Below are 26,660 nucleotides of genomic sequence, written 5' to 3' on the forward strand. Positions count from 1 at the left end.
TATGGAAATATTTTAACATTAAAAAAATATTGAAAACAAAAATTATTACTATTGAAAATATACAGGGGAGGAGCAGGAGAGATGGCTCAGTGGTTAAGAGCACTGACTGCCCTTCCAGAGGAATCAGGTCCAATTCCCAGGACCCACATGACAGATAGCTCACAGCTGTCTGTAACTCCAGTTCTAGGGCGCCCCAAACCCTCACCCTGACATACATGCAAAGCACCACTGCACTTAAAATAAAAATAAATAAATTTTTAAAAGAAAAACATACAGAGGAAATAGGTAACGTAGGAAAACCATCCTAACATTAGGAACATGAACTGGAAGGGTCAGGGTAAGACTCTCTAAGAGGAGAGAAGGGAATCATGCAATGCAATAAAGATTGGCCAGCCTCCCTTCAACTCAGTGACTTCACCTACAGCACTTTCAACACCCACTTGAATACAAACACCACTGTGACAGAATGGTAGGGATGAAAAAATTGGAAGAGGTTTACACAAAGGACAGACCCCAACAGCAACGGAGCCCGGTCCTCACCTGGGCCAGCTTATCGCTGCACTCATGCCTGGCTGTTCCTGGGAAGCGAGACTGCGCTGGAGGGCAGTGGAAACTCTCTGCACGGCCCTTCACAGAGCACTCGGGTGTCCGTCCTTCTGTTATCAGCAAGGCCAGAGAGACCAAGAACTCCTCTGCGTCATATTCAAAATACTCATCCAGGGCATCTGGCATTTAAAAAAAGGAAAGATTTTTTTTTAATTAAAAATTGCATTTAAAATTCCATCACTTGAATTAATCACATTTTTGTACAGTGTTACTGTTTATCTATCATTGTGGGGCTGAACCCAGGAACATACACAGACTAGACTAGGGCTTTGCCATGCTTACAAGAACTCTACAACTGAGCTATAATCCTCCTTCATTAATTTTTAATTAATTGATTGTAGATAGGGTCTCATGCAGCCCAGGCTGGCCTTGAATTCACAAGTGGTAGAGGTTGGTCTTAAACTCCTAACCTCTGCCTCTTTTTATTTATTTATTGTTTATTTTGAGACAGGATTTCTCTGGGTATCCTTGGCTGTCCTGGAACTCACTCTAGACCAGGTTGACCCCGAACTCACAGAGACCTGTCTGCCTCTGACTCCTAAGTGCTGGGATTAAAGATGTGCATCACTACTTTCTGGCCTGGCTCTGATGAGCTGAGATTACAGGTGTGCAGCTCCAGGCTTGGCTACTCTAACTTACTCTGTCCCTGAGATACACTCTAACCCTAAAGTAGTACTCAATGGGAACTCATGTGAGCTGGGTGCAATGGTACATGTCAGCATGCACTCAGAAGGCTAAGACGGAGGACTTCTGTATGTTGTGGCCAGCCTAGACTACCCAATAAGTTATAGGCTACTAATGGTTATAGCAAGACCCCTGTCTCAAAAAACCAAAAACTAACCCCTCCAAATACAAAACCCAAACCACTGCCTCCAACAACAAATACCGTCTCTAATTAAGGGTAGTAGCCTAGGTCTAAATTCCCAGCTCTGGGATTTTACTCTGTGCTATGAGTGGCAAGAAATTTTTCTATTGCCTTGGCAGGCTGTAGAAATAAGTCAAACAGCATGTGCAACAACAGCCTAGCGGCCCTGGGAAGGACACTCCTCCTCCATCGCCCTGCAAAACTAGGTGGGGTTTTCAAGGATGCACACTGCAGGTATTGGTGCAGTCAGAGGCTCTGCTCACCCTGGGTCTCTCAAGAAGCATGGCTGCGATCTCTCCAAGTTTTTTTCCAAGCTACTTCTGCCTCCTCTTTATTTTCTTGTTGGTTCATTAAGTTTCTGTTTTGTTTTTTTTTTTAAGATAAATTCTAATTTACCACAGGCAGGCCCCAGATTCACTACATAGTCAAGGCTATCCTTAACCTTCTGATCTTCCTGCCTTTACTTCTCAGATGCTGAAGCACACCCAGCTCCACTGCTTCTGAAGAGCAGAGATTCACAAACTCTCAAGGTTGAAAGAATCTTGAGGAAGTCTAATTCGACCACTCCTGACAGCCTTCAAACACTGTGCTGGCAACTGTCAGCGGACTGTCCTTGCACCTAGTGGTGAGGGCGCCTATTTCATCTCTGGATCTTCCCAAACAGCTAGAGCTTTTACTATGCCTAAGTTGCTTACTTTCCTAGTTGAAGTGGTCTGAAGTCCAGAACTTCAAGAACACGGCTCTCCCAAGTCCCAGCCTAGCCCCAGATCCCAGACAGACTGCAAGCACAGGGCACAGAAGCAAGGGAACCTGTGCCCTGTTCCATCTCCTACAGTACAGATCTATCCTACTGCAAACCTCCTCCATGATAATCCTTAGGGTACGAAGGTTCTGTTATTCCTCTTCTTCACTGGTTGGCTTCCTAATTAATCCACTTATAACCCTTCAATCTTAACACTATGGTCAAAGCTGTCACACAGAGCCAGCTGTTCTAACTGGACAATGTGACAGGTACTCTGCTGTGGATCCTGCCCGAGTCCCAGGTCAACTCAGCTTTTACAGCTTCCTGCATGGCCTCTCCACCCCAGACAAATTCCTGTCTGCAGAGTTCTTGTCCTTTCCATTCTCCTTCCAACCCACCAGGCATGCCTTTGTCCTCTCCTTTTCACCTGCCACAGCTTCTGAGACCTCCTTATCTTGCCTCGAAAGGCCTCTATTCCACACGCTCTCTACACTGACCTCCTATTGAATTCCTTCTTTCTCCACAGCTGCATAAGCCACACATTCGGCTGTGGCAAGATGCTGGCATGCAGCCTAGAGCCATGGGCACATGGGTACATCCACATGGGTTCACGTCATCCATTTTCCATGGATGGACAGATTATTTCAGACAACCTTCTCCAAAACTTGGGGCACTAACCACTAATGTGACCAGGAGAAAAGGAAGGCTGAAGAAGCCAAGTGGCACTACAGCTGAACTCAGATAACTGTCCTGATAGCTCTGTAACACCAGGAATCTTCCACTTCTTCACACTGAGAGTCTTAACACTTCATCCCTGAAACCTGCGGAAATGTGAAACAAAGAACCAACCACTCACAGTTGTGTTCTACCCTTCCCATGCACATCATATATATGCACACACACACGTCCATACACACTCCGTGTATACACACAAAACTAGTGTTTTCTTTAAAAATGTAAAAAAATTTAAATCTTCAATAAATTGATTATAAGAAATGCCAGTAACAAACTTATCATGGATTAACTTGGCTTTTGTTTCAGACTTTTTCTTTAAAGATTTGATTTGGAAATTAAGTACATATGTGTGTATCTGCATGTGGAAATGTGCAGGTGAGTGCTGGTACCTTCAGAACCCAGAAGAGGAAGTTGGCTCCACTGGAGCTGGAGCTACAGGTGAGTGGCCCAACATGGGTGCTGGGAACTGAACTCTGGTCCTCTGAACTACGGAGCCACCTTCCTAGTCCCATATCCAACTTCTTTAATTCAGCTTTCCCTTTATTTAATTTTTGTATCTTTGTATGTGTGTGAGGGTGCATGTGAAGGACAGAGATTGTTGTCTGGTGTCTTCCTCGACTGTTCTCCATTTTCTCTGAGGTAGGCCTCTGGTTGAATCTGGAGCTCACCACTGAGGGATTGTAGCTAGTCAGCTGGTCTGGGGGTCCGCTGTCTCCACTTCTCAACTGGAGATGCAGGTGGGTTAGCTGAAGTTACAGACACCAAGAAAATATCACACTTACCTAGCTTTTCCAGATCCTGATGTGGTACACAATTTTCAGCATCCCCCAACTAAGGCTGTTATGCACCCTTTTTCCATTAAAAAAAATCTCCTCCTCCTCCTGTGTGTGTGTGTGTGTGTGTGTGTGTGTGTGTGTGTGTGTGTGTGCCTGCGCGCACATCCAAGTGCAAGCTTGTGTGTCCCACACTACATGTGTGGAGATCAGAGGGCATTTTCTGGAGTCAGTCTCTCCCCCTACCACGTTACTGTGGTTCTGGGCACGTACTCAGGCTTGTTTGGCAAGTGCCTTTACCTGCTGTGCCGTCTCATTGACCCTCTTGTGTGGGCTCCAGACAAACAATATTTTAAACATTTTAAACATTAACTCTATGCAATAAAGGTTAAGTTAATTTTGAACCTGGATTCTTACAATGTGATAGTGCAACCCATGGCACAATCAGTTGTAAGCTGAGCTAATGGAGTGAATGAGCAAGCTGAAATGATACTTTCCCCAACGCTGGGATCAGGCCCAGGAGAGCTGGGGTCCTCTTCTGGGTTCTGTGGACACTGCATTTATGTGCACAAACATACACAGACAAACATGTACATGAAATATAAAAAAATAAAAACAAACTTAAAAAAAATGTCCATTGGGAGACAAGGCTCAGTGGCTATGAGCACTGACTGCTCTTCCAGAGAACCTAGGTTAAATCCTTAGCACCTACATGTTGGCTCACAATAATCTCTAATTCTAGTTCCAGGATCTTATGTTTTTTCCTGACTTCTATGGGTACCAGGCATAAACATCATACACAGACATACATGCAGGGAAGACACCCAGAGTCATTTTTTAAAGGCCCATTGTGGTGTCATGTGCTTGCAATTTTTCTGCCAGGAAGGCAGAGAGATAGACAAATCTTTGGGGCTTGCTGGCTACCCTACTTGTTAAGTTCTGGGCCAGTGAGAGAGCTTGTCACAAAACAAAACAAAAAGACAGGACTTGAGGAACATGGACACCCCAGCTTGTCCTTTGGATTCCAAAGGACATACAGGTACTTGTTCCAGCACACAAACATTGTGGATGTGTAGACACAGCGCAAAGGCTCTTGCTAGTTAAAGTAGTTCCTCAGTCTTCAACTTCTTAGTCTCAAACCTGCAGGAAGTAAATCTGTCCCCTGTCTACTCCAACAGGGTCTCATTATTTTGTCATTACAATTCTCTTGCCTCAGGCTCTCACATAGCTGAAACTAAGGTGTGTACACACCCCTGTGCTAAGCTAAATGTATGTTCTTTTAAAGTTCTGAATTTTGAGGGTTATTGAGATGATTCAGTAACTATAGGTTCTTGCTGGCAAGCTCAATATTCTGTTTCCTTGGGACCCACATGGTAGAAAGAGAGAGATGGTTTCCACAGCTGTCCTGAGACTTCCATACATGTGCTGTGATATGAGTATACCCATGCATCTGCATACACATTCACATGAATTCAAACACACAATAAATGTAACGGTTTTTTAAATTATGATGCCTAAGATTATTGTCATAATAGTACAAAACTAAGACAATTACCTTGACTCCCTGTTACTTTAATTATAGTTAACTATCCAACTACTGTATAGTTATTATAATGATTAGAAATGGGTATGCCACACATTGAAGTGGTCTCACTTAAATGAAGAAGAATCTGCTCTGTGGTAGGATACATAATGAAATTAAGATGAAGATAGAGAGAACAAAGAAACCATAAAGACAAACAGAGGGACAAGAAAAACAGCTACAATGAATCCATTGAGTCCAGATCATCTGCCACCCTGTCCTGTTCCTATCCTCCCAGCCCCACACCTATTCTTCTTTCTACATTTGCTCTACGTTCTAACACTGCACACACTCAAGGAGCCTCTCTAGCTGGTTTTCTTTCCCACTCTATGGCTGTAATCTCTTCCAGGGTAACTACAACAGTTCCCTGGATGGGATCTCTACATCTACTCCTCCTTCCATTCCATCCATTCCTAACTTCCTCAACAGACATCTCTGTACAGGATAAATGATTATGTTGGATCAAATTTCCACAATGGTGGCCACTATTTACTTTTTAATGTCCAAGTTTCTGTTAAGAAACAGTCTATCTGGGCAGTGGTGGCACACGCCTTTAATCCCAGCACTTGGGAGGCAGAAGCAGGTGTATCTCTGTAAGTCTGAGGCCAGCCTGGTCTATAAAGTGATTGTTATACAGAGAAACTATGTCTCAAAAAAAAGGAAGGAAGAGAAGGAAGGGGAGACGGGGGGGGGGGGGGGAGAGAGAAAGAGAGAAAGAGGGAGAGAGAGAGAGAGAGAGAGAGAGAGAGAGAGAGAGAGAAGACAGCAACTAAATAGAAGACTAAAACCACTAAATACAGGCATACAGTACTGTTACTAAGGCTAGTCACCAGGGTACCAGGTTGTTCATGTATTGTGTATTCAGAATATTCTAAGTAATCAACCATAATTAGTGCAAATGAGTTTTGCTTCTCTCTTTCCAGTCTTTGTGTTTTAACTTGTTTTTCATGCCATATTACAATGGCCACTTAGACAACACAAGCAAGTAGCAATAGTGAACATTTTATTTCTGACCTTGGCAACAGTGTTACATACTTCACAACTAAATATATAACTAGTTGAATATTTTTCACATACATCATTTATTTGGTCAAGAAGGTTTGTTTATAAAGTTACCTCCATTTGATATACACCATGCGAAACAGAATCCTCATAGAAATGGCATCCATTATTTCACACTGCCCAGCTAGTTTGTATCTTTTGTATTGAGACAGAGACTCATTATACACCCAAGGCTGGCTTGGAACTGGTTATGTATCCCAAGCTGGCTTTGAATTCTCCTGCCTCTGCATCCTGAAGGCCAAGATTACAGCTATGCATCATGTTCAGCTTTCTTTCTTTTCTTCATTTTTTTGTAGGACTGTAAATTAAGTGCTCTACCACAGAGCTGCATGTCTAATCCTAGTTAAGAACTTACAGCATTTCAGTGCCTGGTAAATCTAAACAGACAGTATTTACCAAGGTCTTCAGCATCTAAAACCAGAAAAGATATATATTGGGCAGTGGTGGTGAATGCCTTTAATCCCAGCACTTGGGAGGCAGAGGCAGGTAGATCTCTGTGAGTTCAAGGCCATCCTGGTCTACAAAGTGAGTTCCGGGTCAGCAAGGGCTGTTACACAGAGAAACCCTGTCTCAAGACAAAACAAAACAAAACAAAACAACAACAAACTAAACTAAAAAAGGTTTGCTAGTACGAGAGAAGAAAGGATTGCATATTTAATACTTGTTACTAGACTTGTATTGCAAGCAAAGAGCTGTTAAGCAACCAGGGAAGGGCCTTGCTAAAACAACTTGCATTCTCCAAGTCTATTGTGAATAGGTTTTCTTTTTGTATAACCTCTGATACCAAATTTCTTGGATAAAATTCCATGGACTATTGTAATAATGGGTATTACATTTCTGTATTTTGGAAAAATGTCAGAACAAGAGTCTTTAATGAGCAGCACTCCATTCTACAGCACACCCATTCGGCATTCTACAAATGCAGCAGTCGAAGAAACACCAACAGCATCAGTCAGATTTCTGCTTGCTAAAGGACTTGCCTGCAGTACAGAGCTGTGGGAACAGCCAATGTCTTTCACTGACACTGCAGAGCCCTGTGCACTGTTCTCTGCACTAATTGTGGATTTACTGCGCTGTTAGCTCTAACACTGCTACAAGGCCATAGCAACTCACTCTTAGGTGCCTTCTGGATGCTGGACACCATGGTACACATTATATCTCATTTAATCTCACAATATTAATACAATAAAATGTAAAGATATCAGTGGCATACTAGAGATGGGTCACCGGATTAGAGTGTGATCTGCTCTTTTAAAACATTGAAGTTCTATTCCCAACAACCATGTTGGCTAGCTCAACTACCCCAGTTCCTGGGATTCCATACCACCTGCCTTGACAGGCACCTATGCTCACACATACAAAGTCACATTCAAACCCACACATATACATATAATTAAAGATAAAAATGAATCTAAAACATATTTGTCAAGCCCTGGTCACATTGTCCACCTTCAAGAAGTGGCCATTAAATTTAAGTCTTTTATGTACAATTACAGTTGTTACTTCATCAAATCTGTAATGTCATTAATTTTAAGATACACAACTTGTTTTAGTTAGGTTTTTTATTGCTGTGAAGAGACACCTTGACCACAGCGACTCTTATAAAGAAAATATTTAATTGGGGTAGCTCGCTTACAGTTTCGGAGGTATGGTCCATTATCATCATGGTGGGAAGCATGGCAGCATATAGGGAGATGTAGTTGAGAGTCCTACATCTTAGAGGCAACAGGAAGTCAACTGAGACACTGGGTGGTATCCTGAGCACCTCATAACCTGCCCCTACGGACACACTTTCTGCAACAAGGTCATATCCAATCCAATGAAGCCACACTTCCTAATAGTGCCACTCCCTATGAGATTATGGGTGCCAAATACATTCAAACTACCACACAACTATTTATTATTTTCCATTTAAGAAAAAAAAGCCTGCCAATTGAACTATTATGTCCCATCAAGTATTCATTTAGCAAGTGGAAGATGTACGCCTGTTAAAAACCAACCAAGTGTAGAAACATAAAGTGATGGCATTTATCCGATTCTTGTTTACATGCCATATAACATGACTGGCCAAAACAAAAGTAAGCAAACTCTACTGGTTAATATTGGTTGTCACCAAGAATGATGACAAATTATGACATCATGGTTATGATCATGTTAACAAACAGCCTGAGTCTTGACTGTACTTTGAGCTATGTAAGCTAAGAAAATAGATTTTATCTATTTAAAGCTTATTTTTCTGAGAAAGATGGAGACAATATATAGCTTATAGCATCGTTCACTTCAAAGGTAAAGCGCATTGCCTGAACATGCTTATGGTATAAATGCTATTATGTAACATGATTCTTATCTTAATGAGATTTAAGAGGTAACTTCAAAAGTTTGAAATTTTGTGTTTTGAGTTTTAACTACACATGGAACAAACTGGAAATCTTTGAAAAACAAAAATAGTGGCTGGAAATGTAGCTCAGTGGCATAGTTTATGATTCATATGCAAGGCCCCGCATCTAATTCTGAGAACCCAAACAAAAACACAATTACAAAATAATACTAGGACTCCACTTAAGACCAAGCATTATATCTGTTTTTCAAGCACTGTATCTTTAAGAAAGGATTCCTAGGAAATTTCAAAGTGCAGCCACTGCGGATAATGTTTAGCGATTCAGAACTCCTGTTCTTATTTTTTTTAACTTTTGTGTGTGTGTGTGTGTGTGTGTGTGTGTGTGTGTGTGTGCATGTGTGAGTGTGGTGTCCACGAAGGCCAGAAGAGGGCATCATGTCTCCTGGAATGTAAGATATAGGTCATTATGAACTTCCCCACATGGGTGCTAGGAACCAAACGTCAGTCCTCTGAAAGAGAATCAAGTACTCAACTACTGGGATATCTCTTCAACCCTGACGGACTCCCTGCTCTTTTTATTTGTTTGTTTGTTTTTGAGACAGAGTTTCTGTGCAGCCTTGGATATCCTGGAACTCACTCTGTATACCAGGCTGCATTTGAATTCATATTTGCTGGCCTCTGCCAGCCTCCCGGCTCTTAACAGAACTTTGAAACCAGGTAATAAGAAGAGAGTGAGCACTAAGCAAGGAAGACTCAGAGGGGGCAGAAAGAGTTATGTCATAATGGGAGCACCATTTGTATGCAAGAGTCTTGTGTCAGCTGTAGTCACAAACTGCACAGATCAACCAATAACACATAAGTGAGGAATGGGTATGGTTGTGGGATATTTGTACACTGTGAAGATGTACTGCTGTGATTGGTGTAATAAAAAGATGAACAATCAGTAGTTATGTAGGAGATATAGGTAGGACTTGAAGGCAGAGAGAAATTGTGAGAAGGAATCTAGATATACAATTTCACTAGCAGACTTAGAGCAAGTTGCATATGCTGTACTAAGTAAGAAGACATATCTGAGTCACATGGCAGAATGTAGATTAAAAGAATATGGGTTAATTATTAGTTGGGAAAAGTTTAAGCTAAAGTAAAACTTTAAAAATTAATAATAAGTTTCTGGGTCATTATTTGTGGGTTAGTCCAACAAAGACAGTCCAACAATAAAGATAGATTCCTTCTAAAGTAATAAAGGTCAGATCTTATTGGGGGAGACCTCCTGAAAATCTTGGCTATAAACATGAAGAAAAACAAGCAAGCAAGCAAACAAACAAGCAAGAAACCACCAAAAATACAATATAGGTGATATATATGCTGATTCCTCGACATAGGAACAGAACACATAGGGTGTCTGGATCCTGTATGATGCTTTGTTGACTTTAAATTTTTTAAATACTAATGAGCAAAAAACAACAAACAGCTTCTGAGAGACTCTGGATTATGGAAACCGCTAAATTAAACCAACCTATAGATTTTAATAATGTCTTAACTTCTGAATGCAAGTCAGAAAATATGCTGCATTGGGGAAGAGATTTTACTTTTGTTTCTATAGGAAACAAGCTATGAATTTCTTCAAAATTAATGAAGATCAGATTGATGGAAGAGACCTGAAAATCTTGGCTACAAACATGAAGAAAAAGCAAGAAAGACTACAAGACAGCTGATTCCTCAGCATAGAAACAGCTCTGAGACATGATAAACCTTGTTGGCTATTCAAAAATTAGAATTACATGCTATACTTTCATAGGGCATGGATAGAGATCTGGTTATACAGTCCAAATGAACATATAAAGTTGACAGGTGCCTTTTACCTGCCCAAACATAAAACAAGAAAATCATCTTTAGCTGGCTTGTATATTATACACTGCACATTCCATACTTGTGTTAATACAGATATGTATTTTACCACTAAAAGTCTGTGGGTTTTAGAAGAAAATGACCAAACGCCAATGAAATCAAGTAGCCTTGGTGATCCAGCCTTTCAAAATGCCTCTGTTGCGGTTCCCTCAAAATTCTGCATCCAGAACAGTTGTTAGCTGAGATGGTCCATCCTCACAGACTACTCCAGTTACAACTTCAGATGAGCTCTACACTTTCTGATCACAGAGACTAAACAAAAAATAATAGAGCCAACTTTCCAAGGATTTGACCATTATCCCAATTATCTCAGGTCCCTAAAGATGCCTTCACCCACAGACAACAACAGAAAGCAGTCTAGAGAACATGATACCCACATTCCCAAAGGTGGAGTGGGTGACTTTTGGTTATTCAATGGATTATGGATGTTTATAATCATTTAAGGGGTTGGTTACAAGCTGTTGTTGGTCACAGTCAGATAGAAAGCTGAGCAAAGGAGATTAGATTCAGGGACTTCATTCTGGAAAAAAAAGGAGGATATAGAAATGATAGGCTAGAAGGGTAGATTACTGAATCTATGTTAAACTAAAAAGCAACTATAAATCTCAAATATTTAACACTGGTATGGTTTTTTACATTGATACAAATTTAAGGTTATTTTTGTTATAATTATATATAATATAATATTTTGTTATAATATATAATAAAACATATATTTGTATATATATTTCTACTCTTGTTTAGGTATTTTACCTATGCAGTTAATTTAAAAATATATAATTAAGAAATACAGGTTAGTTGTTAGTCACATTTTCACGGTTAAACTGATATACTTTAGATAGCTAAGTGATCTTCAAACACTTCAGAGACGTACAGAATATGGAATTTGAGATGTTTTAATAACATAAGGCTTTCTATGAAAGTGAGACATGTCTACTCCTGGCAACATAAATTTACTTCAAAAAAGGGCGATTGGCATTGAAGAACATCCAGATGGAGATTGCCTTCATTGTGGCAAAGTTAGCCATTGTGCAAGAAACTGCACTTGCCGTGATTATTGACAATGTTGTTCAAATTAGACAAGCAGGATACCAAAGAAGGCAACTGACAAACTTTGTCAAGAAAAGGTAGAACAGTCCTTCAAAAATTCCTACTTCATAGAAAAGTCTATCATATATCTAGGCTTGTAGGCCGAAGATGGATACCCCAATATTGCAGAGGAATTTTGGGTTCCTCTGTTCAGATGGCCAGCTGATTCTGTCATTTAATTTTGGAAGTTACTTGCTCTGTACTTTCTGTTTACTCAGGTAATATTCTATACATCTTGGGTCTCTGATAGACTTAGAGACCAGATATAATACAGTTTTTTCTTAGTTATAATAGAAAATAAATTAGGTATAAAACTTTGGACTCACCAAGCAAGGATAGATAACAGAAGTTTCTCTAAATTTTCTACATACAAATGAACTGAATATTGCAAATGTAATTCTTATTTGACAATTGTTCTTATTGCATATAGTTTTAAATGTATTAGAGTTAAAACCTTTCCTTTTTATTTAGACAAAAAAGGGGTATACTGTGTGAAGATGTATTGCGGTGATTTGTGTAATAAAGAGTTGAACGGTCAATAGCTAGGCAGGAGATGGGATTTCCAGGCAAAGAGAGAATTCTAGGAAAAAGAAAGGCAGTCACTAGAAAGATGCAGAGGAAGGAGGATCAGCAAAAAGGAGACGAGGTAATGAGCCATGCAGAAGAATGCAGATTAAACAATATGGATTAATTAAATTATAAGAATTAGTTAGGGGGCTGGAGAGATGGCTCAGAGGTTAAGAGCATTGCCTGCTCTTCCAAAGGTCCTGAGTTCAATTCCCAGCAACCACATGGTGGCTCACAACCATCTGTAATGAGATCTGGTGCCCTCTTCTGGCCTGCAGGCATACATGTAGAAAGAATATTGTATACATAATAAATAAATAAATATTTAAAAAAAAGAATTAGTTAGGAACAAGTTTAAGCTAAGAATGACCTTTCATACTACTAATAAATCTTCATGCCATTGTTTGTGAGCTACTGGCCCCAAGGAGAAAGCACTGCTACAAGATATTTCTCAAACTGGAGCATTTGACTTGCTGGGGAACTGACAAGGTCTTTCTCTTCAAATCAATATGACTTATTTCAAAGTGATTTATATCAATGAATCATTTAAAAACTAACACAAAGCTATCCTGATAAACCTATCCTGAGTCTTATCAGTGCCATAAAGCAACTCACTGATCAGCATTTATAGATACACTGCTCTAACTGCATGATTCCAACAGCTCCATGGACAGAGGTAATTAAAATACAGGTTGTGACATGTGCAAGGTGTCATGGTGGCTTGGAAGACTAAGAGTTGACATTGCTCTAAGCAAATATCAAGATACACAGCATCACAAATACTACCAACTCTGAAAGACCTGGCCCCTAACACTGAACCAACGACTGAGCTCATATATCAGTAACTTTATAACTGTAACATGTCACAATGACATAGTGTATTGGTTCTGTAATTTGATTGGCTTTAAAACTGTTAAAGGGTCACCTCTTCTGGCCCTTCAGCATCTGCAAACCTACAAGCCTAGTTCCAGACCCATGACCCATAAGAACTCTCTTTGTGTGAGAGCCATTGTTCCTTATTAAGTTTAGTTACCAAAGAAGCCTCTCTTTCTACCAAGCTGAAACCATTACAGAAAACCAAGACTGTACACAATGCAGAAATCAACAGTTCATAGTGAGCCCAGCCCCAGTGGGTATACTCCATCATGGCTTCTGCATCTATGGCTCAAGGAACATTAAAGAAGAGGGAACAGAAAATTTGTAAGAGCCAGGATACCAAGAAGTCTGCTGTGAAACAGCCTCTCCTACAAACGACTGCATAAAGAGGACAAGGACAACGGCAGTTATCAGTAAACATGTTACTGCAGAAGGGGGGAAATTCCATAGGATCCGCCATTAGACATTTTAAAAGCTACAGGCAACTAACAACTGCTGGAAGAGGGAGAATGAGCCCCTTGATGGGTTGTCCACTGCAAAGTGATCAGCCTTGAAACCACGCACACACACACACATGGACTCAGCAGGTTGAATTTCTATATATTTGTGCACACGCACACACATGGACTCAGCAGGTTGAATTTCTATATATTTGTGCACACGCACACATATGTAACAAAATCAAGTTGAGAAGGGGATGTGAGAGAGATTCCAGAGCGGTGGTGGGGAAGGGTTAGTGGAGAGCGGGGCAATATAATTCTATTTCAATTAAAGCATATTAAAATGCTGAAATCTTTGGTTTTATATTTTATGAGGGCTATGTATGAGAATAATTTTTTTACTGAGTTATTTTTCTACATTGTAATTAAAAATAACTTATGCAAGCCATTTCAATTTAATGTTTTTATCCTTAGGCAGTTTTGAGAAGCCTGAAAGATACTGAGTAGGTTCTAATCTCATTTTTTAAGTTATGAGAATGTCTTCAAATTTTTATAAAACATTTAAGACATTCCCTCCTTTTTACCTTGACGTCAATAAAAGTTGTACTTTGCCTTCCTAAACACATGACAGATTTCTTAAAATACCCTGAATGTTTGTGTCCTCTGAAAGTCTTCATTGAAACTAGCACCCAAAATGATGGTAGTCAGAGTTGGGGCTCTGGGAGCACCCAAAGGAGCCTGTTTGTCCCTTTACTTAAGGATATAACAGGAAGGCTTGTCTCTGAAGCAGAGGTGAGCCTTTTACAGACCTAAATCTGCTGGTGCCTAGATCTTTGGACTTCCCAGCATCCAGAACTGTAAGCAACACATTTCTCTTTGTCATAAATTACTTAGTTTAGTGCATTTTGTTATAGCTGCTGAGATGAAATGAGACAGTTCCTAAAAGCAAGCCAACTTCCTTTTATTTATTAATTCTCCCTGATAAAACATTAAAGAAGTTAAAAAAAATTCACGATGGTGGTGCACGCCTCTAATCCCAGCACTTGGGAGGCAGAGGCAGGCAGATCTCTGTCCTGGTTTACAAGAGCAAGTTCTAGGACAGGCTCCAAAACTACAGAGAAACCCTGTCTCGAAAAACCAAAATAAGTAAATAAATAAAATAAAATAAAAATAAAGAAGTTCCAGAGGAAGTCTAGACAGGTTATGTAAGCTCCTTCAAAATACACAGAAAATGCCTCCAACAGCACATCTCGGTCCCATTTCAGTACTCGGGTCTCCAGTCAACAAAGCCCCACAGAAGTGAATGCAGACCACACTACTTACTAATTTTCTGTCTTTAACAACCCTATCAGAGCTGGTTCGGCTGCAGTCTCCAAGGCTCAAGGACTTTGTACTGGGTTGATCCTAAATGCATTTTTTTTTTTTTACAAAGGACATCAACTTTACACCACTGAAAATATTTCACTAGCAGTAAAGACAAGGAAACAAGATTTTCCTGTCCCATCTACACTAAATGTGATTCTGACATGAACATGACATGCTGCTGAGACAGATCCAGGGGAGAAAGTGGAAAAGCAAAGTACAAACCATGATCCTTCATTTTGAAAATGCATGCAACATGTGTGCATTTGCTCTACTTCATTATTTATAATAACAAAATAACATCCTAAACTCAGGAGCAATGGAGAGGCCATTTACTTTATATAATATTCTAATTATGGTTGCTCAATTTGACAAAAATAAAACTTGCCCAACTACATTTGAACTTCAATACAGGATATACTTGTACTACAAAATTACTCATTCATCTGAAACTTTGATTTAAATGAGGCACCATATTTAAAAAACAACACTGCTGATCAAGTCTACATTACTATTTCTAATGTTTGAGCATCTAGGATTGTTGAGCCTTACATATCTACACAGTGCCCCAACACTAACGGAAGTACCTAGAATATGCCCTTATTTCCTACAATGTGCAGCTGAATAAGCAAGGCTGGAGTGTGGTTCAGAAACACAACATGTGCTCAGCATGCACAAGGCCCTGGGTCCTTTCTCTAGCACCCAAATGACAAAACTGCTTCAAAAGCAATGTCAACACAAGTACATTCCTACACAGCAAACTATGCTACCGCCAGCATCATTATCTCTACAGATGCACAGCCACTGCTCTGCAGGGACAGAGGAAGCTGATGACATAAATACGGGATGGTACTCTTTCTGGTTTTAGGAGTTATAAGGCATACAAAATCATTTGCGTTTATGTGGCTAAAAAGTGGCTAGAAATATTGGAGGTACATAAATCACACTGCTGTCACCATTTAGTGGTATGGGAGGTCCTTCGATCTCTGTGTCGCTTTTATTGGTTAATGAATAAAGAACTGCTTTGAGCCTGTGGCAGGGAAGAACAGAACTAGGCAGGGAAAGCTAGACTGTATGCTGGGAGAAAGAAGGGTGGAATCAGAGAGAGGCATGGAGCTGCTGGAAATAGACAGATAGACGCTGTGAACTTTACCCAATAAGCCATAGCCATGTGGTGATATACAGATAAACAGAAATGGGTTAAATTAATATAAGAGTTAGCCAATAAGAAGCTAGAGCTAATGGGCCAAGCTTGCAAATTTTCAGGATTAAGAGTCTATATACTAAAGATGTTACTATTTTGCTTCCTAAGCAAAAGTACAGGACTACAAAAAGAAGTATTAGGCTAGACAGTGGCAAACGCCTTTAATCCCAGCACTTGGGAAGCAGATCTCTGTGAGTTCAAGGCCAGCCTGGTCTACCAGAGCTAGTTCCAGGACAGGCTCCAAAGCTACAGAGAAACCCTGTCTCGAAAAACAAACAGAAACAAACAAACAGAAAAAAGACAGAAAGAAAAAAGTGAGGTGTTTTAAATTTCACTTTCATCATAATTTCATAAATGAAAAGAATAGATGCTAGGAGGCAAAATCATGATGGGCTGGCCTGTCTCTGCTCTGGACATCTGCCATCCCTCAGTAAAAGCACAGACAGGCTTGAGGTTGGCAGTAACCAGAAGCTTCAGCACAGCATTACTGCGGGGTCCTTCTGCTTCCCCACATCCCTCCCCCCAAAGTCACGAGACCCGTGCTCCACAAGATGGAAAACAATGGAGACACGGTCAGAAGTGTGGAAGAAAGTTTTCTGGGACTGGGAGATGGTTCTGCGGTTAAAAGCACTGACTGTTCTTTCAGATGACCCAGGTTCAATCCACAGCACCCACATGGCGCCTCACAACTGTTTGAAGTTCCAGGGATACAAGGCCCTCTTCTGGCTTAATCAGCACCAGGCACATGTGGTGCACGCATGCAGGCAAACTACCCCTACACATAAAATAAAATTTTAAAAACAACAGGTTTTCTAAAAGAAGATGAGACATTACAGCAGCATTTGGAAAGAGGAACCCTAGCTTCCTCCAGTGATTGACTACCTGAGTCAGAATGTGCCATCTACTGGCCATTCCCTTCCTCGAGGGATTCACTCATCCCTCTTATACACCACTACAGAGATCAATCATTTAGGATGCAACATTTTAGCTTAACTATCAGCTTCTTTTTTAAAAAGTATCACCTTATTATCAGGTTGGTAAGAACAGAAGCCATACTTTCTTCAGCTTTCATCTTCAAATGCCATTCCAAGCACCCTAGTTTCCCTTTAGAGTGGCAAAGGACAGAGATGGGATCCTTTGCTAAATACAATGATCAAGCTGTGGGATTTAATACCACAGCAACACTTTTAATTAATGTTTTATTGGATCGCAGTGGTCATTATCATCAGCTTCAGGCAGCCAAGCACAGACTATTTCCTAGGGCCAGACTAAACTGGTTTGAGGCCAGCTAATCAAATGTGCACAGTTTTATAATTAAGCAGTTATTTGCTGCTCATTAGCCCCAAATTTATCTTGAAGATAGTGTGCCAATATGCTTAAAGTCCACATTCCACTTCCATACTTGGCTCTTTCTCCCTAAATTAATTTTTTTTTCGTTTTTCGAGACAGGGTTTCTCTGTAGCTTTGTTGCCTGTCCCGGAACTAGCTCTTGTAGACCAGGCTGGCCTCGAACTCCCAGAGATCCGCCTGCCTCTGCCTCCCAAGTGCTGGGATTAAAGGCGTGTACCACCACCGGAAAGAAAATATTTTTTGATAGAGTCTCACATCACCTAAACTGGTCTTAAACTGGCTGTGTGGCTGATGATGACCTTCGAACTCCCCCATCCTTCCGCCACCATCTTCAAAGTGCTGGGACAAAGTGTGCTGGGACAAAGTGTGACACCTTACCTGGCTTCTTCCTAAATTCTGACAGCCAAGAAACACATCTTTAGGTCAGTATTTGTAGTTGTACCATATCTTGAAATTCATAGATCTCTCAAAAAAAAAAAAAACCACAAGACAACCAAGCAACAACAAAAGCTAAACAAACAACCAAAAACCAAAAGCAGAAGCCGAATAAAAGCAGCATTTCCCATCCTGTTTTCAGGTCACAGAACAGCTCAGGAAATGCTGCTCCAGAGCCACTTGTCAGACCCAGGAGCCTCCAGGCCCTAGCGAAGGTCAAACCCTCTGCCCCTCAGCCCACACTGACAATAAAGGTGTGTGAAACTGAACGGGTGTCTTTCAGTTTCATTCCTTGCAGTCAGCAGCACCATTCCATCTGTTGTTTGTAATACCACCTTGGCCACAGGCACAGGTTGACCCTAAGTCTATCCTACCACAACAAACTAAAAATAATCACAGGGGTGCTAGCTGGATGGAAGCCTTGTCCCAACCACAGCTGCATTTTGAGACTTGAAACCTAAGAATGATATACACTTCATTTCCATCTTTGTCCCCAGTTTGCCATGTGTTTTATAGTCTGATTGTTCTATTTCCAGCAATTCCTTATCTCTGACCCATGGACATTTCCAGGACAGCTGGATGCTGGAAGCCCAGTAACGGGGCATGGGGCGAAAAATCCAAACCCCAACCTATTCTTTTATTTACTTAGTGTTTTGTTTTGAGACAGGATCTGTGTATCCCTGGCTGGCCTGGAATTCTCCGTGTAGATCAGGTTGGCTTCAGACTGGGATCTATCTGCCTGCCTCTGCCTCTGGAGTGCTGGGATCAAATGTGTGCACCAGCAAGCCCCAGGACATGCACCTCATTCTCCTTCACTCAGTCAGTCACCTCAGTCACTGAACTGCTCATTTCTAGTACCACCTCCTGAAGGTCTCAGGAGCTACACCATGGAGACCTGGGTATTCCAGACAGTAATTCATCTTCTTGTGCATCTGAAGAGCACACCCATTCTTCAGCACCCTTGTCCTGCTTTCCTTGAGATACCACTTGAACTTATTACTGGTCCCTATAACTATAGCTAGAGATCAAAACAACAATCACCTTGTAGAAGCCATGGGGGCTTAGATCTCACCATTTGTGAGAGCCTCTTAAGACACCCACTGGGAACTCTACAGTCAAGCTCTCACAGCAGGTAGAGGGGATCAAGCTGGGTTTAACTTATTTACTTTATGTGTATTGCTGTGGAAGTGTCAGATCTCCTGGAACTGGGGTTACCAATAGTTGAGAGCTGCCATGTGGGTGCTAGGACCTCTGGAAGAGCAGCCAGTGCTCTTAACCACTGAGCCATCTCTCCAGCCTCCAATCAAGCTGGGTTTAAAAGGTGCAAGCAGATGTTTCCTTTATATTTCCTAACATAATTTTTTGAAGGGAAAATTCAACATATTCTACACGTCAAAAAATATGCTATGGACTGGGTGTGGTGGCTCTCACCTATAATCCTAGTACTTTGGAAGGTGAGACAGAAGGATGACTAGCTTAAGGGTAGTTTGGACTATATAGTGAGATCTGCCTGAAAAGGGGAAGGGTAGGTATAAAACAATTAGAAGATCTCCATTTCAGCTCATGAACACTACTAACCTTCTTTGGGTCCCCCCATCATCTGAAGCCTATATCCTCTTCTGCAGCTCCGTCTTTGGAAGACCCCACTGCAGTGTGCTTAAAACTCAGCATGAATAAAACACTTCTTTAGTTGAAACTCCATGGAAAGAAGGCTAATAAGCTGTGTATGTGAGTGTGCGTGTACATGATGTATGTGTGTGTACATGTGTGTATAAATGTGCCTGAGTACATGTGCATGTGAATCACACAGAGGATGACCTTATGGAGTTAAGTTTTCTCCTTCCACTTTTTACTTGGGTTCTGGACATTAAACTTGGGTTTTTAGGGTTGTACCACAAGCCCTTTACCTGCTGATCCCACTTGCTGGCTGAGATGTGTTCAGCAGGAACAGGTTCTTGAATGAATACTCAGTGTTGGTTCTAGGTTTGTTTTCTTATTTTCAGCTTCTTTCTGATTTAAGTGATAAAAAGTTTCTCATTTGCCTTCCCATATAATGATTTTCATTATCCTTACGATCTTCGTAGTTTAATAGCCAACTACTTTCTAATCTATCAATATAGATGCCCTTAAATGGGGAAAAAGAGCATTTATTTTTAAAATAAGCAAACTGCCTTGGGCAATCACTCATGAAGTCTCTAACACAAGAGTCAAAGGTATCCAAATCCATAAAAAAAACAAGTGATGAGAGAGAAATTCCTAGGCCTGGACAATCTTTTACAGGACTGCAAATAAACATTATACAATCTACTGAATGCTTACATAAGGAATTGGTGGTAACCAAGTCTCTAGAAAAGCCTTCTGAACTCAATCTGAAGAATTAGCTCGAAGATTAGAGTGGAAACAAGGAACTTAATGTTTAGGTGTGAAAAACTATCAGCAAAACTCAGCTCTTCAGAAAGCAGAAACAATGCCAAGCAGTGGTGGCACACTCCTTTATCCCAGCATTGCGGAGGCAGAGGCAGGCGGATCTCTGTGAGTTTGAGGCCAGCCTGGTCTACAGAGCCAGTTCCAGGAGGGTTGAACAGGACACCATCACAACCTCCAAGGGAGGGGTGGAGCAAGACTCCATTACACCTTCAAGGAGAGTGCCATCTGCAAGGATGGAAAGGGGGTCTCATTTGTGATATGGTGAGAGTTAATAGTGAAACAGAGGGACCTAGATTCATCAGAGGAAGCTGCCACTCTCAGGGATTCCACTGGTATCCTAGAGGATACAGTTTTGCCTCCTTATAATTTGGGCTGCAGAACTATGCTTTCATCCATGTCCGAGATGTCTGCACTGGGGGCCACGCAGCTCTGGTTCACTGCCGTTTTCCTTGCCTAAGCCCACTTCACATCACTTCTCTGTGTTCCTTGAAAAGCATCAGCCTTAAGACATTGCTCTTTCAGAATGAAATGCCTCAAGGAGAAGGTATCCTTTCCACTGTCCTTTGTGGAAACATCTGCACTGTCTGGTATTATTATTCCACAGCCCACGCAGAAAGCACTTGGAGGCAGTTGCTGAGAGAACACTGTCACAGTAGAAAGCCAGTGCCCCCCGTTCAGAACCACATGCTCTAGATTTAGCTGAGTGCTCAGAGAATAGTCTGTGCTAAAAAGGTAACCATCTACTATTCTTGTGCTGTTTTGTTTTGTTCCAGCCTTACTAATCCCTGATAACTGGCACATAACTTTCCAAAATTATCCTTAAGCCTAACCTAATTTAGTCTTGCATTTTACCTCATGGGAATATGGTTACAACACAGGCTGGTCCCCAAAACACACTCAGTCCTTTCAACATTCATCCCTCCGCCACATGTGTGCCCCTTCACTCCTTAGCGCTCTCAGCATTCATTCACATTTTCCACTGAGTGTGTGTTTATATGTGTGAAACCTAAAACTCCTAGGGAAATAAAAAAAGATAATGGGATACAGACATGCTTCTAATTGCCAGACAAAGCAGTGGCAGCTCAGCTGGACTGTCTTAAACAAAGATGGAGGAAGCTGACAGTCAGTGGACCTCCATTTCTAGAACAGGACCATGTGTGCAGAGTTCAGGTAGCTTCGGGTGTCCAGAAATTCCAGCCTGTGGCTCAGAGTGAGTTCCAGACTGGTCTTTCTGTGCCTGGCTCTGTGCCACAGCCCATTCAGAATGCAGAAGTCAGTGCAGACACTGGCTTCATCAGGACAACCTTCAAAAGCAGTCGTTTAAAGGATACACTCTGGTACACGTCACCATCTCCTTTGAGGCTCCAAAATCCACGCAAGTGTTCAAAACCTAACGTTTTTCTCACGTGCATGTCCTGAAATCTTTACTCCGTCTGTCTTAAGCCTGAATTTTGTGTCTGTGTGCATATGTGTATATGATGTACATGTATGTATGTGTATGTGCACATGTGTGTACCTTTGTGTAAGTGTAGGAGTACCACACCATAGCATGCACGTGGAGGTCAGAAGTCAACTTCAGGTGTCAATCTCAGCTCCCAAGTTTCCCTTTTGTTGTCTGTTACTGCTGCATAGGCCTTGCTAGCTGGTTCAAGAATCTACCTCTTATCACAAGGGTTGTATACATGCATTACTATGCCCAGCTTTCCACAGGTTCTGAGAACTAAGACTCAGGTGTCAATATTTGAGTGGCAATGGCTTTACTCTCTGAAACATCTTCCTCAGCTTTGTTTCAGTTTTTGAAGACAAGAGTCTCATGTCATTCAGGCTGATCATGAATTCACTATGTAGACAAAGATGACTTTCGGGCTGGAGAGATGGCTCAGTGGTTAAGAGCATTGCCTGCTCTTCCAAAGGTCATGAGTTCAATTCCCAGCAACCACATGGTGGCTCACAACCATCTGTAATGAGGTTTGGTACCCTCTTCTGATCTGCAGACACACACACAGACAGAATATTGCATACATAATAAATAAAATTTAAAAAAAGAACTTTCAACTCCTGTCTCTACCTCCAGGTGCTAAGATTATAACTGTATATCGCTCATGCCTCACTTCTATTGTTTCATTTTGTTCTTTAAGATGGGGTCTTGTTAAGAAGCCCTAGAAGGCCTGGTACTAACAATATAGCTTAGGCTAGCTTTGAACTTTTGGTAATTCTACTGCCCCAAACTCTTAAAGGCTGTGTTACTTTTTTTATTAAATGCAAAATAATCCCTGGGCCTGATCCAGACAGCATACTAGCAGAACCACCCGTACTGGCTGACAGCAAGAAGATGGGGTCTGATAAGAGGCATCAGCTGCCTTTTTTAATTTGCTTGCTTTTTAGCCCTCAACTAACTACGTGGTCTTCAGCAGGTGTAAAGACTAACTGATGTTTATGTGGGGACCAAATCATCTCAGAACTAGGGCTGGGTGCAGCTCAGTGGGGGAGTGTTTGCCTTGCAAATATGAGGCCCTTGGTATGACCCTCACACACACACATAAACATAAACACACAAACCTTAGTATTAAAAGAAAGCATAAAAGTCAGGATGGGATCCGGACTAAATCTTGCTCATAACACAATAAAATTATCATAACTCAAAACAGCGAAAATACTGCGATCATTAGAAACTTTGTGAATGAATTAAAGTGACCTTTTAAAAGAGTGTTTTCTGAAAATTTTCACTTTGAAATTTGAGTTTTCAAAGTGTAGCTTCATAATAACCGAAATTCTATTCTGGAAATTTTTGCACTCTGGGACAATTCTTATTCATCTCATTTGTGAGATCCACTTCCTGGCTCCTAGACAGCTGGCAATGGTAGCAATGATAAGGTTGCCCTGCTAAGTTCCTGCTGGCGAACCCCAGGGAGAAACAAGTTACTACCAAGAGACTTGACTCAGAGGTCAGAGCAGTTGGGCATTAGCAGGGTGGGGCGTGCCCAGCCCAGCCCAGCCCAGCCCACAGAAGACTGCTCTGAACACAGTCTTTCTTTTCCTTCCCTGGCTTCCCTCACTCTCTAGGCCCACCGTCTGCAGTTAGCTGCTGTCTGACAGCCATCCTCTCTGACTCCCTTTTCTGAGTCAATCCTCATGTCTCTTTACATAGCTTGACACAGCTCACAAAAATTGAGAAATGTGTATCTATAAATGTGAATCTTGGGACAAAGTCTTAAAAACTTCAACTTAAAATCTACATAATACCGAGAAAATTTAACACATTCACATTTGGGGATTTGCGTCAGCCTTCACTGAGTGTTTAACTGGGTCATTAACCTGGGTACTTCTGTACATTTTTTCATTGAGACCTCAACACACCCTGAAATCACTACACTGAAGAAGAGCCAGGGTCCATGGTCCTCCAAGGCACAACTCAGATCCCAAGTCTCCACAGGAAAACAGGCCAAATCATTAGTATTATTGTTATCACTATTTGAGACACTGTCTCACTGTGTGTCCCAGGCTGGGGTTGAATTCACAATCCTCCTGCTTCGGCTAACAGAGGTTCCAGGCTTGGCCCACAATGCCCAGTTTCCAACCTCAATCTTAATGCCAAGTATACTTAACAATACAAGTTGGAGATGGGGCATGTATAACCAGCTGCCTCAGTTCCCTCTTGTACCACACAGGAAACTCTAGCAAATCTGAGGTCTGACTGGTTATTTTTTACATGCTATCTTGACTAGTTCCTGTACTTTGTAATTTTATTGTCCCAATGTGCACCATTATTTCCTCTGATGGCTCAGAATCTCTGAATAAGAACAAGAAGGTAATAATTCCAGCTTCCCTGCCAACAGTCCTTTGCTGCCAGTTTCGTAACAGTCTTGGCACAAAGGATTATATAACCAGACCCAATTAATATCACTAACAGGTAGATTTTCCCATCACCAGTCTTTGACTTTCCACAGTGACATCTGAAGGCTAAAATAAGACACACTCTGTTCTTACAAAAGCATCAAGTCTATATACCAGCACAATGATGTGTGAAATTGCCCAGCAACAGCCTGGGAGCTGCCATGCTGGAGGCTAGTCCTTATTAGGGGAGGCTGAGGCAGGATGGTCACCTGAGCTCAAGAGTTCATCCAACTGGATATGAGACACTGTCTCAAAGAAAACAAATGGATAAAGCAGAGAGAGAGAGAGAGAGAGAGAGAGACAGAGAGAGAGACAGAGAGAGAGAAAGAAAAGGGAGGGGAAGAAGAGGGAATAAAATAGCTGACCAAAAGAAAGAAAAGTTATGATCCATCTGCCCCACCTAGCTGACTATGTAAACTAATCTTTCCTATACTCAGGCTACAGACAAGCAGGGAGTTTCTGCAGGGGAAAGCTCAAGGTTCTTTCATGCAGCATTTAGGGGGACACTTACAGGACAAGAAAGCAAACATCTATGGTGACACCTACAGTAGCAATGATTTCACAGGCCTAGACTGAAAAGCCACTGCTGCCAGACTGGTACTCATTCTGGTCCCAAAAGTTTAAACAGCAGAGCTTAGTTAGGAACCTCGCTGGAGAAGAGGCTCAGTGGCAGCACACTTACCTAGTTTGCCCACTTGGCCTAAGCCCCAGCACCACCTACAACATTCCTCCTTCCAATACAGGGCAGAATTTAGGACTAGGAAATGAGATGTATTTACATAACACAGCTTACGGAGTTCAAAACATACAGGCAAATTCTACATCACTGTACCTGATAAATAGAATAGCATTTGCTTCAATAAAGCAAAGTGCAAAGGCATATAGTCAATTTACAGATCTGATGCAGAAGGCAGGGGAATTTCTACCATCAATAAACCAGGAGTTAAACTAGATAGCACCGCTACTCTAATCACTGGTTTATAGCTGTCCATCATCCCAAGATTCTGACAGCCAACAGGATTCCCAGTGCTCTCATACAGAAAACATCTTCAGATGCTCAGCAAGGACACAGAGGAAGGCTCTGCCAGGAATATCCCTGCTGGATACAGCAAAGCCTGTGTGACCAGTGAGTGTGCTCAGCTCTGTCTGCAGCTCTGTGTTCTCCCATCCTTCATAGCATATGAAAACAGCCTGCACCTAGAGTTCAATTAGTTCTTATGAAGTAAACCAAAGGGAACTGGAGAGCAAAACATTTTAAGTAAAGCTCTGGGTTGTGATTATGTAACTTAGACAATAAAATTAGCAGTTGATGAGAATGAGTTCAAAAAGAGAAGACAGCAGATTGACTCCACGTGGTCATTTTCTTCTTTTTTAAACACAGGGTCTGGCTCTGTAGCCCAGGCTGGCCTCTAATTTGTGATCCTCTTGCCTCAGCTTTTCAAGGGCTGGGATTACTGGAGTGTGCCACCAGACCCAGCAAGATTTAACCCTGACACAAATAAATGGATTGTTAAAAATAAGTAACAAAGGACACAAAAGCACGAACATATTTTAAGTTGTTTACAAAGGAAAGAAACATCTTTTCCTCACTTATCAAAAATGCTGACATTGGTTGCTATGACTTTCTAATTACAAGGACTTTTTGAAAAGAACAGAAAACAATCCTATTCCAAAGAATGTTTATAAAGATTAAAAAGTTCAGGCACAAGTCTCAAAGTGAATTGAAAAGGAATGACTTACACAACCACATAAAAGAAAATGTGATGGTTGACAAGGTAGCTCAGAGACACAGTGCTTGCTTAGTATGGACAAGGCCTGAATCTGATCCCTGGTACCACAAAATAAAAGCAAAACCACAACCAAAGCCTGTACTAGTTACGGGTCAACAATGTTCATAAATAGGAAACAAGCTAATTTGTTCTGTTTTACTTTAATTAGCTAAAGAATCAATCATCACCTGTATCAATTATATAAATTCTGATTTACAGTATTTAATTAAAAAACTGAAGCCAGGGAGTGGTGGCACATGCCTTTAATCTCAGCTCAGCTCTCAGGAGGCAGAGGCATAAGGATCTCTGAGTTCGAAGCCATTCTGGTCTACAGAGTGAGTTCCAAGGACAGCCAGGGCTACAGAGAAACCCTGTGTCACGTGCACACAAAAAAAGGGGAGGAGGGAGAAAAAGAAAAAAAAGGAAGGAAACAACCAAAACCCCTCATTATATAGGCCAGCATTTTCAGACCTCAAACAAACCGTACCTTATAACCTATTCAATTACTAAATCAGTGTTGTTTAATTAATAATTTTTTTAATACTTGCAATTAGCTCACCAGGTGTAGAATTATACTTAGGAGACTAACTTTAGTCTTAAAATACTATTGTAAATAAACATTTGTAGGTTGGCTTC

At 41.2% G+C, this 26,660-nt stretch overlaps 1 protein-coding gene across 4 annotated transcripts in view; it reads right to left on the reverse strand.

Annotated features, from left to right (window-relative positions):
- The window catches only part of Atosa (atos homolog A), a 74,434-nt gene that overhangs the window by 22,029 nt on the left and 25,745 nt on the right, over positions 1-26,660 (reverse strand). For all 4 annotated transcript variants that reach the window (XR_012909991.1, XR_012909990.1, XM_075965257.1 and 1 more), the window contains one exon: positions 541-725. Coding sequence is in view for 2 of the 4 variants with exons in the window: in XM_075965257.1 (XP_075821372.1) it covers positions 541-725 (185 nt within the window). In the remaining 2 variants the exon portion in view is untranslated. The remainder of the gene's footprint in view (positions 1-540; positions 726-26,660) is intronic.

Source organism: Microtus pennsylvanicus, chromosome 3 (assembly GCF_037038515.1).
Source record: "Microtus pennsylvanicus isolate mMicPen1 chromosome 3, mMicPen1.hap1, whole genome shotgun sequence".
Classification (NCBI taxonomy): Eukaryota; Metazoa; Chordata; class Mammalia; order Rodentia; family Cricetidae; genus Microtus; species Microtus pennsylvanicus.